At 41.8% G+C, this 15818-nt stretch overlaps 1 protein-coding gene across 2 annotated transcripts in view; it reads right to left on the bottom strand.

Moving 5' to 3' along the window:
- Window positions 1-15818, bottom strand: part of Lmo7 (LIM domain 7) — a 192096-nt gene that overhangs the window by 131572 nt on the left and 44706 nt on the right. For both annotated transcript variants that reach the window (XM_041665374.1, XM_041665382.1), the window contains exon 2: window positions 6936-7006. In XM_041665374.1, coding sequence (XP_041521308.1) covers window positions 6936-7006 — 71 coding nt within the window. The remainder of the gene's footprint in view (window positions 1-6935; window positions 7007-15818) is intronic.

Raw genomic sequence — 15818 nt, 5'->3', positions numbered from 1 at the left:
GTCAGCTGTTTTGTAATCTTCCACAGTGCCTCAAGCTTTTAGAAGATTAAAGATATTAATCAGAGTGGGGCGGTGGCTCGCTGATAACGCTCTTGCCTAGTATGCATGACACCCTGGGCTCTGTGCTAAGCACTGTATTCTCTAGGCATGGTGGTGCAAGCCTGTAATCCCAGCACCCCAGAAGTGAAGGCAAGAGAAACAGAAGTTAAAAGTCATTCTCAGCTACATAGCAAGTTCAAGACCGGCCTGATTTGAGAAGAAAAATAAGAGCAATTTTTAAGCAATGTTTCAGGTATTTGTTCTTAATATTTTCCATGACAAGAAGGCTGTAAAATGTTTCTCTTCCTCTACCTATTGTCAGACTCCCAAGAGAAGAAATGCTGGGAAATATTATCATAGATGCGTCATATTCATAAAATAGCACATAGCCACTGGATTGTTTTTCTGAGATTTATATCAGTTTATATGTATTTGAGTGTTCATTTTCAGATCATAGCACTTGGTGCCACAATTCAGACATCCTCTTGCTCTTATGGGAGCTAGCGCTTGGATCCAGGGCACTGTGCACTCAGGTTTAAGACATGCTTCTCCACTGAGCTGTGCCTGAAAGACCCGGCAGTTTAAAAAGATTGCAAGTTACTTATTTCTTTCAACAATGACAACAACCAACAACAAAGGGTCATATGTCGGTCTAATTAGTTCTTACTAGCAAAGGTAGAGGTTTTATTGTTTACCAATAATGTTTTCTCATTTGCTAAGAATTTGGTTAGATTCCTGGCTCCTCTGTTTACTGAAAATTTTAAGCTGTGTGGTTTATCCCTGCGTTAAAACTGCAGATTATCTTTGACATCCTTTTTGTTTGTATTTTTCTTTCCTTACAAAGCTTAGAATTTTAAAGTACTTCAAAAGATTCCAAATGCTTCTTTTCAGTACTCTTTTTTACCAGTTTTCTACAGGGTGTGTCCTAAAGTATAGTAAGCCTTTTGAGTGACACATAGCCAACTGTTTATCCAAACACCAAAAGCCGACTGGTTCATCCCCCGGCCCCATTTTCTTTCAGTTCTTTTAACATGAAGTCTTAAACAGGAGAATATATTGCAGAACTTTTATTTTATTCATTTGCTATGCATATTTTTTAAAGCTAGCAATTTTTAAAGAGCTGAGTGTTGTCCTTTGTCACTTCTGTCATGTGTTCTAATATTAGGACCGGCAATTTCAATAAATTTTATTAATAGAATTCTTCCTATTTGTGCCTGTTTATAATATTCCATGTGCATGTTGAAAAGTTACAAATATTGGAAAAGTCTGGTTAGATTTTGTAAGTTATGATTTGAATGGGAAATAATTTCCTTACAGATACATGCTTTGGACTTGGTGACCTGCTTATGAGCTATACAGAGTAGCAATTACAGTTCTGAGGGCTTTGATCTGATCAATGGATTAACCCCTCTATGAATTCATAATCTGATTTATCAAGAAATGAGAAAGAGTAGAAGACGTGTCTAATTGCAAGAAGATCTGACCTATGTGTCTTGTCCCCGCTCCTTCTACTCCGTAGTGCTCTGGCCACCACCACGAACTGAGCAGCTCTTCCCTCTTAGGGCTACGACACTGTCGCTGACCACAGGCCAGCAAGTCAAGCATGGATGGGATTCCCTGAAGCAGTGAGTCGGGAGAGGCAACTGTTGCCTTTCAGCTGTTTTTCTCAGGGACTTGTCAGAACAATGAAAAGTCTAAGCCGTAAATGAATGGACCTGGGTCAGCCTCTATAGAAAGCTGCCCATCCCAGCATTGAGTTTTAAATCTCGCAACTGCATCCATGAGATCGCACCTAATTTTCACACTCACCTCAGAATTTTTACACTTCTACAATTTAAGTCCATGCAGTTGACACTTGAGACTGCCCATTATATTAAACTTACTTCCACAGCTTCTTGCTGACGGACTTTAATATCAAGTGAGTAGACAGAAACATTTAACACATACATTACTCCCTTGCTTCTTTAATATACAGTCCTTGTCATTTATGTGTCAGAGGCCCCGAGACTAAAATGTTGCATGTTCTATTCTTAGAGATTAGAGTAAGAAAACACTACCAGACTTACACTCAAAATAACAGTACTGTGATTTCTGCCCTCAAAGCTGAGGCCAAAATATTAAAAGAGAAAAATGCAACCGCTTGGAAGGAGTCTATAGGGAATGGTTGCTATGGAAAATGTAAGCTGTAGCACGTGCCAAGTAGATCTTCAGCCTGACACACTCTTCTTAATGACATTTCACATACACAGATGTCAGATCATTGATAAAATGGACCTGCAATGTTTAAAAAGAAGACATATCGATGCCAAGATTAAAACATACCCAAAAGGAGAAAGCAGTTGAAAAGTTAGTTATCTTTATGAACTCTTACCCTGCACCACTACTTACATATTGCTGGCTGGGCTGGGCGGTAATATTGGAGACTCTAAAGCTGATGTTCTTTACTTTTTAAATTTCTAAAAGCTGTAAACAATGGATTCGCGCCAGTAGGTAACATAGGCTTTTGGAGTCATACGTGAGCCATTTCTCCTCCTTCAGAAATTCAAGACCAGAGACAGCTGCAGGAAAACTGCCTTTTCCATCCCACCAAAGCCTGTGGCCCTCCTCTGTCACATTGGACAGATATCTCAGGGATTCCCAGTTCCTGGCCTTTATGCACAAGTCCTTGACTCTATATAATGGTGTTCTATATACATCCATGACAAGTGACATCATCCCCTATGTTGTCTACTATATTAAAAATTAATTGACCCTCCCACTGGGAAGAATAGTATTGATATGACTGGTTTCTTATTCTATTGAATGAATCTCTCAAGACTGGATGCTTTAGGCACTAAGATAATCACAGAGGAACTATAACTGCAAGCAGGACCTCTCAGAGCACCACACTTTCCGAGCAGCAAGCAAAGAAGGGGTGGGGAAATGACCCCATGACACGGTGAGAAGCTTCTCGGTGAAGCGAGTCATGTGTTCACCAAGGCATGGCCAGTGGGGACAGAGCAGAAACTTGGGATGGCTCCAAAGAGGGGAGCTACAGACTGACTATCCAGTGACACACCCAGCGAGACTATCTCCAAGTAAACCTTCACAGAGGAATAAAGAATGTTTTTGTCGGAAGACTTCCAAGACTTCAACCGCAAGATGAGGAGATTGCTGACTGATATCAGTAGCCAAATGATGTGTTCAGAGCACAGAAACAATTGTGCCAGAGCAAAGCAGGGCTATGGATATTCATGTAGAAACAACTATTTTATGTTTTTTAAGAATGGAGGGTAACAGCCTGTATGAATACTAGCCAACACTAAAGAAATGAGACAGATTATGGATATCACTGATAAAACTCAAAGAGCTAAAATAACCTAAGAACTCTGGTCAGTATTTTCATTAATTTAGAGGAAAAATTTTTTAAAGGGAGGGGGTAGTGCCTATCTCGCTGCTAATAAAGTCAAGAGAATGTGTATCTAAAATAGTGTAAAAACAGAGCAGGCAGCAGTTCCATTGATAAACATCTGCCTACATGCAAGCATAAGTACCTGAGATCAGATCCTCTGCACCCACGTAAAAGCCAGGCATGAGAGTCTCACAATCAGAGCATATGGAAGGCAGAGGTAAGGGGAGCCATGGATCTCACTGTGCAAAACAGCGACAGCTAGCTGATCAACTCCAGATGCTGTGAAACTTCCCATTGCAAACAAGCAAGCTAGAGAGTGACCATAGAGGGCACCCAGTGTTGAAGGCTTCTCCAAGCACAAACACAGATGTACACAACACACACATGCGTACAGAGAAATGTACGTAATACACACACACATATGCACACACGCACAGAGCAGTAATCTTCAGCTTTCAGCTCACTAGATACCAAATCAAACTTGCTAGAACAAAGATTATTACCACAAACAGGCTCACCCCAATCGTCCATCAGCCTGACAAATGCACAAGAAGTACTTGCTACTCGGTCGGATGTGTGCCTTGTCTGAGACTCCAGTGCAGAGGTGGCTTCCAGTGTGGAGTCTGACATGCCACTCTGCTATCAGCTGAGCTATTGTAAGAAGGTCCTCTGACTCCAGATGTGGATAGTGCAGAATGCCAGTTTAAAGAAAAGAGCAGCAGTCTTGAAGGATAGAAGCTGCCGAAACTACGAGATAAGACAGCGAGAATCTCACTGATGGTAAAAATTAATGAGATTGCTGAAATAGCAATTTTATTTATATAGACATATAGATAGATTTGTATAGACATATGCTTTATTAACAAGCATACTCTATAACATGTATGAATGTGGCTAAGTATTCATTATCACTATTAGAGAAGAAATTACATTTATTTTAATTTGTATTAGTTTGGAACAATTCCGAAATTTTCTACTCTAATTTGTTCTTTTTTGGGTCAAAACAGTGTTTTCAGTCAACTCTGGATAGTCTTACTTGTAATGATATGCCCATCACTTAGCCTAGGTATAGTTTTCAGGAATCACTTCAAACCACTCAGACCAGAACTGTGCAGAAGCTGCAGTTAAATCCAGAACAGGTGTCACAATGAACAAAGATCTGAAATCAGTCAAAGCTCAGAGAATGAGAGACTGCATAGACTTGACACTAGATGGACATCTGTATCTTCCCACCTCCTCCCAGCGCTCTGGGAACATCAAAGAAGAGGGGCAAAAAGATGGGGAGAACCAAAGTGGAAATGCCACAGAGAAGATGCTTGTATGAACTCACAACTGTTGGGACAGCCTGCACAAGACCTGTGCAAGATGAAGCCAGGCACAATCCCAGTGGGGAGTGGGAAGGTGGCGGTGAAGTCCCACCCCTACCGAGGAACTATTGGCAATTGGTGCTACTAGGAAAGGGGAGTCAGTTTTCTGCAGGGATGCAGCAGCTGAGAGGTTACCCATGCCCCACTAAGCCTATACACAGCACATACTGGCAGCGCTAAATGGACAAACTGGATTCAACAACAACGATAACCAACCAAAGCAAAAACAAAACAAAAGACCAAAATAACAAACGAAAAACCATGAAATTGTGAGGAATAGTGGGGGCGGGAGAAGATGAGTTGGAGATGAGGGAAATGGGGGGAAGACTTTACCCAAACATAGATGAATGCATGAAACTCTCAAACAATTAACAATAAAGGAAGAGGCGCCACCATGAGATGTGGTTACTCTAGCCACACGTTCTGAGCAATTGCTAATCATTAGAAATATGTAAAACACAAGGGACCTCTTTAAATAGAATATCTACTTAGTCTCCATACGCTCGTAAACTAAATATAACGGCACATTTTTATAGACACATTTCTGTAAAGTGCAATCTAATTCCTCAAGATTGTGGAGCTTAGTATCATAGATAGCTCCTTTTCTGCAAACACTTCCATAGCCAGACTCAGCGATAAGGGTCACATGGTTCTCAATAAAGGCATTTTCTCTCCAACTTCTGAACACATAAGAAATCTCTATCTTCTGAACACACGAGAAAACCCTTAAATGATACAGTTTTCAAATCAAGATCATTCCTCCTCTGTCGCCCACTGGGCAGACCATGCAGCCTAATTGAGTTTAAATATTTCTCAGTAAGGATTGTGAGGACACAGCTGAGTGAGGAGGAACAGAAAAATCTGCAACTTCATCCGTGGCCCTGAGGGTGCTGTTCCAAGTATACATTAGGTAAAACTACATAAATCGACATTTCTGTGAATCACAACTGGTTTAACAGAGATCGGTAACCAGTCAAAGAGACTCGACGGAACTTTATATGGAATGAATTAATGATATTCTCAAACAAAGGCTTTTGGACAGCTGCCAGCAAGGATGGTTTCCATGGCCATCCTCCTAGCAACGCATGTGGACACCAAGTTCCACAGTTTATGGAAACCTAAACTGGTATTGAGTACAGCAGTTCCACGAATCAGGCAGATTAAATGCCCTGATCTCTGCATTGCAAACATTAAATCACTGGTAAATGTGTATAAAAGCTAAGTCACCTCTGTGAACATCCAAAAGTAATGGGAAAAGGAATCTAACCCTTTCTCTTGGAATCTTTATTGCAAATAGCATCCTTCAAAGAGTGAATCAAAGGTATCTAGGGGCACCTTGTGAGCCAGCATGATGGTACACACTGGGCTCCCGTCACCAAAAAGAAAGAAAACATGCAGGTTCTAGTAGCTCACTCCCAGAGTGTACATGTGGACAGATTCCAGAAACATCTACATGATAAGAGGCTAGATTGGAATTACCAAGTGCTTTCAAAATATGTGGGTGGGAACTCAAGTACATTCTTATAATTTATTTGCCTACTTCTGCAACTCATACTTTTCTCTAGAATTTTATCCTTTCCCTCACAGGCCCGTCTCTTATCCACAAAGGTCACATGTCTGGTTAACTGGAGACTCAAACACTGCACAAGGCAAACACTGTGGACCGCACACCATCAGTCAGGGCACCAGCCTAGTAACTTCTGGTAACCACAGCCTGGAATGCAGCTCACAATGGCATCTATTAGCTAAGTAAACAGCCAATGACTCAAATCGATTTCGGCAATGTAATGACTCCACTTAACCCTAAAGAGACACTTGCCACAGTGATCCTCGTATCTTCCTGATGAAAGGGATCCTGTATATTAACTTGAAAATGAGGCAATTATATAGAATGTGAGCTATAGTCAGATATAATCAAGTCCCTCTTCAACTATCTGCCCATAAAGCAATGACAGGCTCTTGCTTATTTACTAATTAAAAATAATATATATTTTACCAACACTATCTTTAGATACCAAGACTGATAATCCCTTCTCTACTGTCTCAGACTGGGGAGGTGTCAGCTTACAGAGATCAAATCTCACTTGGGACCAAGGACACAACCCTGTGACTGGGGAGAGCGAGCCTTAAATACTTACTCACACAGCAGAACGCCATTTTCTAGAGAGGCTCGAAAATCCTTGGTTTCAAAATTCTTCTCAGTCACAGCCTGAAAGACAGACGTGGGCATTCAGTAAAGAGGGACGAGAAACAAAGTAAATTCACAATGCTATTAACTAACAAGCATTTGATGTTTCAGCTGAATGATTTGCTTGTATCGCCAAAAGTCATTCCTCATAGAAATTGTGTACTAGTCTGTGTTATAACGATGTTAGTGTGAATAAGTGTGTCCTTTGGAGTAATCATTTTATTGGATGATAGGCTAAGGTTATAGAGGCCATGAATTTGAGGAAGAGCAAGGGTAGAAGGGAGGGATCAAAAGGAGGAAAGGGAAGGAGCAATGATATAACTATACTACAACCTCAAACAAAAATGAAGAAATATTTTTTAAAAACTAAACTAAATTTTTGTTTGGTTTTTCAAGACAGGGTTTCTCTCTAGCTTTGGAGCCTGTCCTGGAGCTTCTTGTAGACCAGGCTGGCCTCAAACTCAGAGAAATCTGCCTGCCTCTGTCTCCCGAGAACTGGGATTAAAGGAGTGTGCCACCACTGCCCGGCTAAACTCAATTTCTAACGAGTTTCAAAGGAGAACTATGGATGAATCAATAAGAGTAAATATACACAATTTAAGATATAAACTGGAGAAAACTACATTTGAACGTCGTGAATCTTACATCCCAGGTCAGGTAAATGGGTCAGGCACATGATGCAATAATGTCCACCATTCTCCTCTCTCACTGCTGCTGTCTCTGCCATTCACCCAGAACTCAGGATTCCATAATGTTCCATAGTGCCCGAGATTGCTACAGCCAGATAGCAGGCCTGAGAAGTCAGGTGATAACTTCACGGCTGCTTTTCTACTCAAAGTTAGCAGAGCAGAGCATGGTGACGTGTGTCTATATTTCATAAGACCGACAGACACACACACACGGGACAGGGATAGAGAGAGGAAAGGGAGAGAGATTGACTTAGTTTCTCATCATAAGTGTCTGGTCAGGCTGTGATATCCTCAAACCCAGGAAGATATAGAGGGTCTATCTCCTGTATGACATCCACTCAGCTGCAGAAATTAAACACAATCCTTCTGTCTCTGCTCCTACTGGACCACAGAGCCGAAGGTTAATAATAAAGAAGCAAGCAGCTTTGCCCTCTTAGAGGTCAGGCATAGAAGTAAAGACCACATCTAAAAGCATAGTTTAAAAAAACTGCCTAGACAGAATGATGTACTTACTCCTTTCAGAATTACCAGATTAGCTCGGATAACCTGTGAAACCAACTCCAGAATTTCCCCACAAACATATCAAAAACAAACTCAAAGTGAGGGTGGACCCACGTATGAAAAACACCGAGACAGCTAATTCTTCAGAAATCTCCTCCCAATAGTCAAAGAGCGAGACCCAGAAATGCTCGACACAGTCAGAGACACGATCTCCAATCCAAGCAAAACCCTCGGGAACACCAGTATAGGACAACCATGACATTCTCAAGCCATTTAGATGACAAATGGTGACGGAGAAGAAAGGCTGTGATCTGCAGACACACGGAGAGCAATGAAAAATGACCGTCACCACAGTGCACAGCCAGTGCAGAGAGCAGAGCGTAGCAAGTGACAAGAGGGAAGGGACTTGAGGCACACAAAGCTTAGCTCAACTCCACTTTCACTGCCCAAGAGCGATGAGTTATCAAACACATTAAATCATCTCCCCGAGTCTGGAAATCCAAACAGGGAAAATAATCGCAAGATCAATCATGGGTAAAGGCTGCCAAGAGTGTCCACCTAACCCATGACATGAGTGAATTCTGACGTTGTCCCTTGTCCATACTCTAGAGTAATTTAACACACAGCCAGGCTGAATTATGCCTAGAATCCTATTAAATAAAGTCAAGATGCTGAAAAAGAGCTATTCAGAAACCCTAACTGCTCCAAAGGGCTCACTTTAAAAGACTACAGAGCAGGGGCTGGATAGTTGACTTGGTGGTTAGAGCACTGCTCTTCCAGAGGACCCAGGTTCAATTCCCACCACCCACACAGTGGCTCACAACCATCTGTAACTCGAGATTTTACAGTAGGTAACTTCTCATTATCTATTCACTTCACACAGCAGGAAATTCAGTCCTTCTTATCACTCACGTTTCACCAGTAAGAAATGTGAAGCTAAGCAACTCAACTGTCCAGAAAATCAACCCCATGTTCATTAGATTCTAGAAACCTAAATTAACAAACTGCACCATTACACCTTCAAAATTAATTCTTAAGTGTTGAGAGTTTAAACGGCTACTCAGATTTCTAAAAGTTCATTGTTTTTAATAGTCTGACTTAAAGATGCATTGTCTAACCACAAACTGAGTATGTGTGTGTACACCTGCATGTTCGTGTGTGTGATAATGAAAATAAAACTTGGATACTCTAATATTTCATACAATGAACATTCTTTCTGAATACTTTAATCTTCTCTAGACATTTTATGCACCTTAGAAAACAGGCATACTCCAGGTTGGTGGTGGCAAACACCTTTAATCCCAGCACTCAGAAGTCAAAGGCAAGCAGATCTCTGAGTTCAAGGCCATCCTGGCTTACACAGTGAATTCCCAGACAGCCAAAGTTACACAGAGAATCCTTGTCTCAAAAAACCAGGAAGTAAGAGAAGGAGGGAGGGAGGGAGGGAGGAAAGCAGAAGAAAAGGAGGGAAAATGTTTGTGCTATACATACTGCTTATCCCATTTCAGTAACTCAAAACTGATTAATTCTCAAGCAGCAATTCCTGCATCCATACATAAAGTTAGCTATAACCCTGCCTGCAGAACCGAAGTGAAATGATACAAAACTCTTGAGATGTTTAAACCAAGGGAAGCATAAATTCGCAGTAAGAATGTCTTTCAACACTAGAGCCCACCTGAGCTGCATTCCTTAAGGTCACTCCCCAGCATCACCAGCTGCCCAGGGAAGGCTGGGTCAGGATTCTGGCTCCTGTGAGTCTGTGTTTCAAGTCCTGCTCTACCACTCTCTACCAGTAACTGTCCAGACTGCTTCACCTGTGAGACGGAGACGACAGGTCTTGTGGAGCTAGGCTGGGAATTACGTGAGATGACACACTTAATTAAGATGATAGACTTAATGCCTGGCTTAGAAGCAGTCACAAACACTAGCTATTACAGCAGGTGCTGTCTAGCCAGAGAGCAACTCTTACCATCTTTCCACAGCAGAGAAAAAGCTGTGCCCTTGAACATGGATGTCTAACTTGCATGGTATTAACGCAACATTCTTTAAAGAAACTGACTCCAGACTATAAAAAGTTACTAAATCAATGCTGTATCTAAAAACATTGTTAAAAATTAAAACGATCTGTAAAACACCTCATAACACTGTGAGGGCAGTTTGCTTTTAAAAATTAAATTATAGGGTTTTTTGGGTTTTTTTTTTTAATTGATTTTATTGAGCTATACATTTTTTTCTGTTCCCCTCCCTGCCTCTCACCTCCCCTTCAACACTCTCCCAAGGTCCCCATGCTCCCAATTTTCTCAGGAGATCTTGTCTCTTTCTACTTCCCTAAATTATACTTTTAAATGAGACCCATCCTTACACTAAGGAGAATAAATATTTGTAAGAAATCAGTGGTCTGGAAGAAATTCCAGTTTTGAGAGAACGTTTGGGCAGTTTTAGTCATTTGGGTCTCCTATGACTGGGAACCTTACTCATTAGTAAGCTATTTAAGGTGTGATACGTTTTTACGTAATGAGGCTATGATTCATAGGGTTAAGTAAATAGAGACCACAGGCTTTCCACTTAAGTTATCAAACAAACAGGTGTGATCACCTTGTAGTCAGCCACGCCTTCCCCTCTATACCATCTCTTTCTCCCTCCCTCTTCCCTCTCTCTTTTTCTCCTTCTCTCCTTTCCATGTGATCCAGTTAAATGAAATCACCATCTTAGATAATTTGAGGACACATTCGTTCAAGGACAGGATTTAAACTCAGAGCTGGTCCACATCACACCACGTGGTCCTGCTTGACCCCTGCCTATCAAAGGGAAAAATCTTTGCCCTCTCCTTCATGGTGTACAAAAGATGCTTAAAAGTACTTAGCCTGCTCTAGAACAAAAGGGGACTCCCCCTCTAGCCCAAGCTCCTTCTTGCAAGCACGTGTCCCCAGGTGCTGAGAGGTCACCCTGCTGAAAGGAAGCCATGGAGTGACAGGACCAAGCGGGGACTCCTGGCTGCGATGCCTGTTGGAAGTCATAATTAAGCTAATAGAGTATAGGAGGGACAGAGCTGGCGCCAGGACACATTCTGCACAGCACTGCCGCCAAACCTGTCTAGCCACCTGCCTCCAAACATTAATAGAGGGAGTTTTTAAAGGGCAGATCTTGTGGAAGACGATAATAGCTAATGACAGGCAGCAACCGTCAAGTTCACAAGTGTTCAAAAAAAACAACACTTATTCTGTTATAAAATATCTAAATTCAATAAATAAACAGGAATTACCTTTTGAACCCCTTCTTGTCTGGCTGATGGTTTTGCTCTGATCCTTTCACTGGATAAGATTTCTCACCAATACAAGCAACAACTCCCCCAAAACTTCGTAGCTCAGTTCTATCTCTGACCATATAATCACATAACTTAAATCTAAACATTATAGAAACTTCTCAATGACCGTTCATGTCCATGTTATCAGCAAAACACCCACTGACTGCCAATCAGCAAGCTCTCATCCTAAAATTTTTCACATTGTCTGGTGCAGCCACTGAAAAGTGTCCACAATCCTGAAGACTATCTCTATTTTTGTGCAAGTCAAGATTCCAGAAATGCAGGGCCTGTGTGCATTTGTTTTAAAAGGGATAAGCAGGGGTCATTTCCTGATCAACACTAGGCTGTGAACTTCAGTTGTGCTAACAACTGATTTTCCCAATTGTCATCTCACAATTGACTTAGCAGCTACTAAAATATATATGCTTGGAGCTGGAGAGATTACTCCGCGGTTAAGAGCATTGGCTATTCTTTCAGAGGATCCGGGCTCAATTCCCAGCACCCACCTGGCAGCTCACACCTGCCTGTAACTCCAATTTAAGGGCTTCTGATACCCTCATACAGACAAACATACATGCAGGCAAATCAAAAAATATAAAAATAAATTTTAAAAACTATATGCTCATCCTATCAATCATTCCAAATTCTAAGGAGCATTTGACATTAGAAGGCAGAAGAGAAATCTGCCTTCACTTTCCAGTGGGTGATAACTGGATATTCACAGGTAATGAGAGACCCTCCTAATGAGATGCGTTCTTCAAGAAGTGGCAGGCTGCTAGGCACAAAGGGAGCTGGCAAGCTTTTCTGTCTACCTTGAAAACCAGCAATGAATTCAAACCGCACTCTCTTTTGTTCATTTTGGAATCAACTACAGAACAATTCACATGACTCCACAGAGCAACACACTTTCCTGCGACAATCCAGTCATTTTCTATAATGCAGGGATTTTTGACAGATCTCTTTAGCTGCACACACCCAAAGCTCACAAATGCAAGGACTGTGGCTCACAGCATACATTAGAGAAAAACATGACGCAAAGAGAACAAGTATCTACCTCATCCCTCTTTCCTTTTTCAAAGTAAAATTACTGAAGAGGTTGTTTTTGGTGCTGGAAAGGCTAATGTTTCCCCCAAAAAAGTAGGTCTTCCCTTGCAAACCATGCTCCCAGAGAGCATGTCTCCCTTCCAAAGAAGCATTAGGCATCAAAAAACTTAGATGGGAATCCCAAATTCCGTGAAAAATAAAAATAAATCTTAATTTCTCCTGGCCTTGCTTCCCTCAGCTACAAACCAAGTCCAATACGATGCCAGTCTATCCGCTCTCTGTGCTTTGTGACCCATCACCCTTCCTGATTTGAAGGCTTGCATGTGAACTGCGTCCCTAGACAATGGTGTTGTTTGGGGTGGTTGTGGAGTATTTAGAAGTGTGGCCTTGCCAGGAAAAGCAGGCAGGTAGGTTATCAGCTTTGTGGTTTACAGCTTGGCCTGCCTCTTATCAAGACTCTGCTTCCAGGTCCACAGAGGAAGCAATCAGCAGGCTCAAGTTCCTGCTTCCACAGCCTGTAGCGACTCTCACCTTCCCTATTACGATGGACGGGATCCCCTCAAACCGTGAGTCAGGATAGATTCTTATTCTGGAAGTGGTTCCTTATAGGGCGTTTGGTCATAACAAGCAGTAAAGTGACTAATATGTCCCAGTTTATATATAAAGAAAAGTTACCCAACTTTATATATGAAGAAAAGCTGAGACTCTTGGGTCAGTAAGCACTGAGCATCAAATAAGAATGTCTATGTAAACACTTGGTGAACTCATAGTCCTATGGACCTCCTATGCCTCAGGCTTCCTGGGCCCTACCACACGTTCCTCACTGGCTAAAATACAGCTGACCCATGCGTGCTCACTGCTCATGTGAAATCCAATTACTCACTCATCCTAGAACTATGTACATGCCAGAAAATAAAACTTCTGGTTACATTACAGGTGGCTCTCTAGGGAGAAGAGGTAGCCTTGATTCCTGTCGTCAATTTATTGACATGGCCTTCTCCTACACAGGTGTGAACACATCCTAGCTCTCCCAGCTGCTCACGAATAAGAACAGAAGTCAGTGAGAACACATCATTCTGGTATTCTGACTCGTGACACAAGATGACAGGACCTAAAGTCGTCTGAGAGAAGGGGACCTCAACTGTGGAAATGCCTCCAGAAGATTAGGCTATAGGTGGGCATTCCTAGGGAACACCTTTTAAATTGGTGATTGATGCCGCCGGCGCATCATGGGTGAGAACATCCCTGGGCTTCTGGTCCTGTCCTGGGTTCTTTAAGGAAGCAAGATGAGCAAGCCAGTAAGCAGAACTCCTCCATGGCCTCTGCATCAGCTCTGGCCTCCAGATCTTCCCCTGTTTGACTCCCTTCAGTGACAGGCTTACCTTGAGGTGTAAGCAAAATAAACCGATTCTCTCCTAACTTGCTTTTGGTCCTAGTGTGTCAACACAGCAATAGTAACCCTAATGAATACACTCTAATAATACAATCCTGCACACGGGAACAAACCTTTAAAAATAAGAGCTTGTCACCATGGTAGACCTGCTATTTGAAAGTGTCCCTGAGTTCAGACTGGAGTTTAACTTCCCATTTAAACTATCTTCTAAATAAACTTATTGTGCTCATTTACTGAAAAGCAAATAAAAATGAAATATCTGTCTTCATTTCCCCTTTAAGAATGTAACTCTGTTTTGAAATATGTGGTCACAATGGCATTTTAAGGCTAGGCATCTCCGTGAACTGTGGCTAACTCTCTGAATTGCAGCGTGTTCTTGGTGAACTGATATTGTATATTCAACAAATAACATGGCTTTGAGGGGCATAATTCTCCAGTCGCTAGCCTCTAGTAAGCTTTGGCGTTGGACTACATAGCATTCTGGAATACACCAGAACTATTTTTGCCAATACTAATATCATTTGATAGCAAAACCAAAGCCAACTCAGAAGTCTTCCAAGTTTGTGGCCACCAGAATTGCACAGATCACCGAATTCTAAACAGAATCCAAAGTTTCATGGTGGTCAAAAAGTCTAAAAATTTTTCCTCAGCCACTGCCCTCCTTGAGACCTTCATCTAAGAGTAGGTGGATTAATTACAGCTCCTGCAACCTCTTCAGACCCACAGGTCTTCACACAGCCAAGTGGGAAGAGGGGGAAAGAGACAGCAAGAAGGGAAATCAAGAGTCCAAACACTTGAGAATCTCATTCAGTCATTATGAAGCCAAATGTCAGCGAGGCTTGCATTCTGTAGGCAAGGAGAGAAGTATAATCATTTCTAACGCAGGGCAAGCTACATCCCGAGTGCTACAACCAACTTTAATCTTATAGTCTAAGATTCTTTAAGTGGCCACCGAGATAGAGCCGAAAGAGGAACAGGAGTGGACAGAACATAGAAAACTCAGGGAAAAAAAGGAGATTTGCTCCAGCATTGACAACAGAGGAAAAGATTTGCTTCTGTCACAGAACCCAAAATCACATGAGCCCTGTTTGTACCAGTTAAGGTCTCTGAAGACACTAAACCCCAAAATGTGTTCTTCTTCCAGGTCCATCCTGTTAGCACCTACTGCTCGTGAAGAATAAATCTTGCCTCTGAAGACAAGTCCATACTCGAAATCGTTGCAAATGGTACAGAAAATATTCAAAGAAAAAGTTTCCCCAAAGCCCTGACCAAGTACATGAATGACTTTTTTCCAGATCAAAGAGTCTTTAAATAGTTGCTATACAAATTGTAAGTGGATGTGAACATCCATTATCAGGACATTTGAAGTGTAGTTATAATGCGTGATATAATCATGGGTTTTCAGGAGTCAAAAGATGGTGCTGTTCTGTGCAGAAATGCCTCACACACATGAGCACGTCTCAACAATGACCTGCTTACCTCCCTGTGAATTACCGTGAGAGTCATCACTGTGGGAAACCTCATTTTGAGAGGCCATGTGTCTATGTTACAGTGACAGGGGAGAGTCACTGCTTCAGCTAACCTGAACCTCAAATTGAGAGCTCTACCCTTTGTGACCAGGATATAGCTCACTATTCAGGGTAAGCATAGCATGAGAGACAGCATTCATATGCCTGCTGCATAGAAATCTCACCCAACCCCCATGATCCTGCATGGATTTCTACTCTAAAACTTTTTCTTCTGTGGCATTCATCAACAAAGTTGTAGTTCTTCAGAAATCCGTTTGTCAACCTTCCATCAATCACCTCAACAATCAGTTCCTAGAAAGAGGGCGTTATAGTTATCTTCCTACTATATACCCAAAGGAAGCCATTTCTCCACATGAAATCTTAAGATACAAAT

The sequence above is a fragment of the Microtus oregoni genome, unplaced genomic scaffold (assembly GCF_018167655.1).
Source record: "Microtus oregoni isolate MIOR12 unplaced genomic scaffold, Mior012 000001F_ref0000356, whole genome shotgun sequence".
Classification (NCBI taxonomy): Eukaryota; Metazoa; Chordata; class Mammalia; order Rodentia; family Cricetidae; genus Microtus; species Microtus oregoni.
This window is presented reverse-complemented; position numbering and strand designations above follow the sequence as displayed.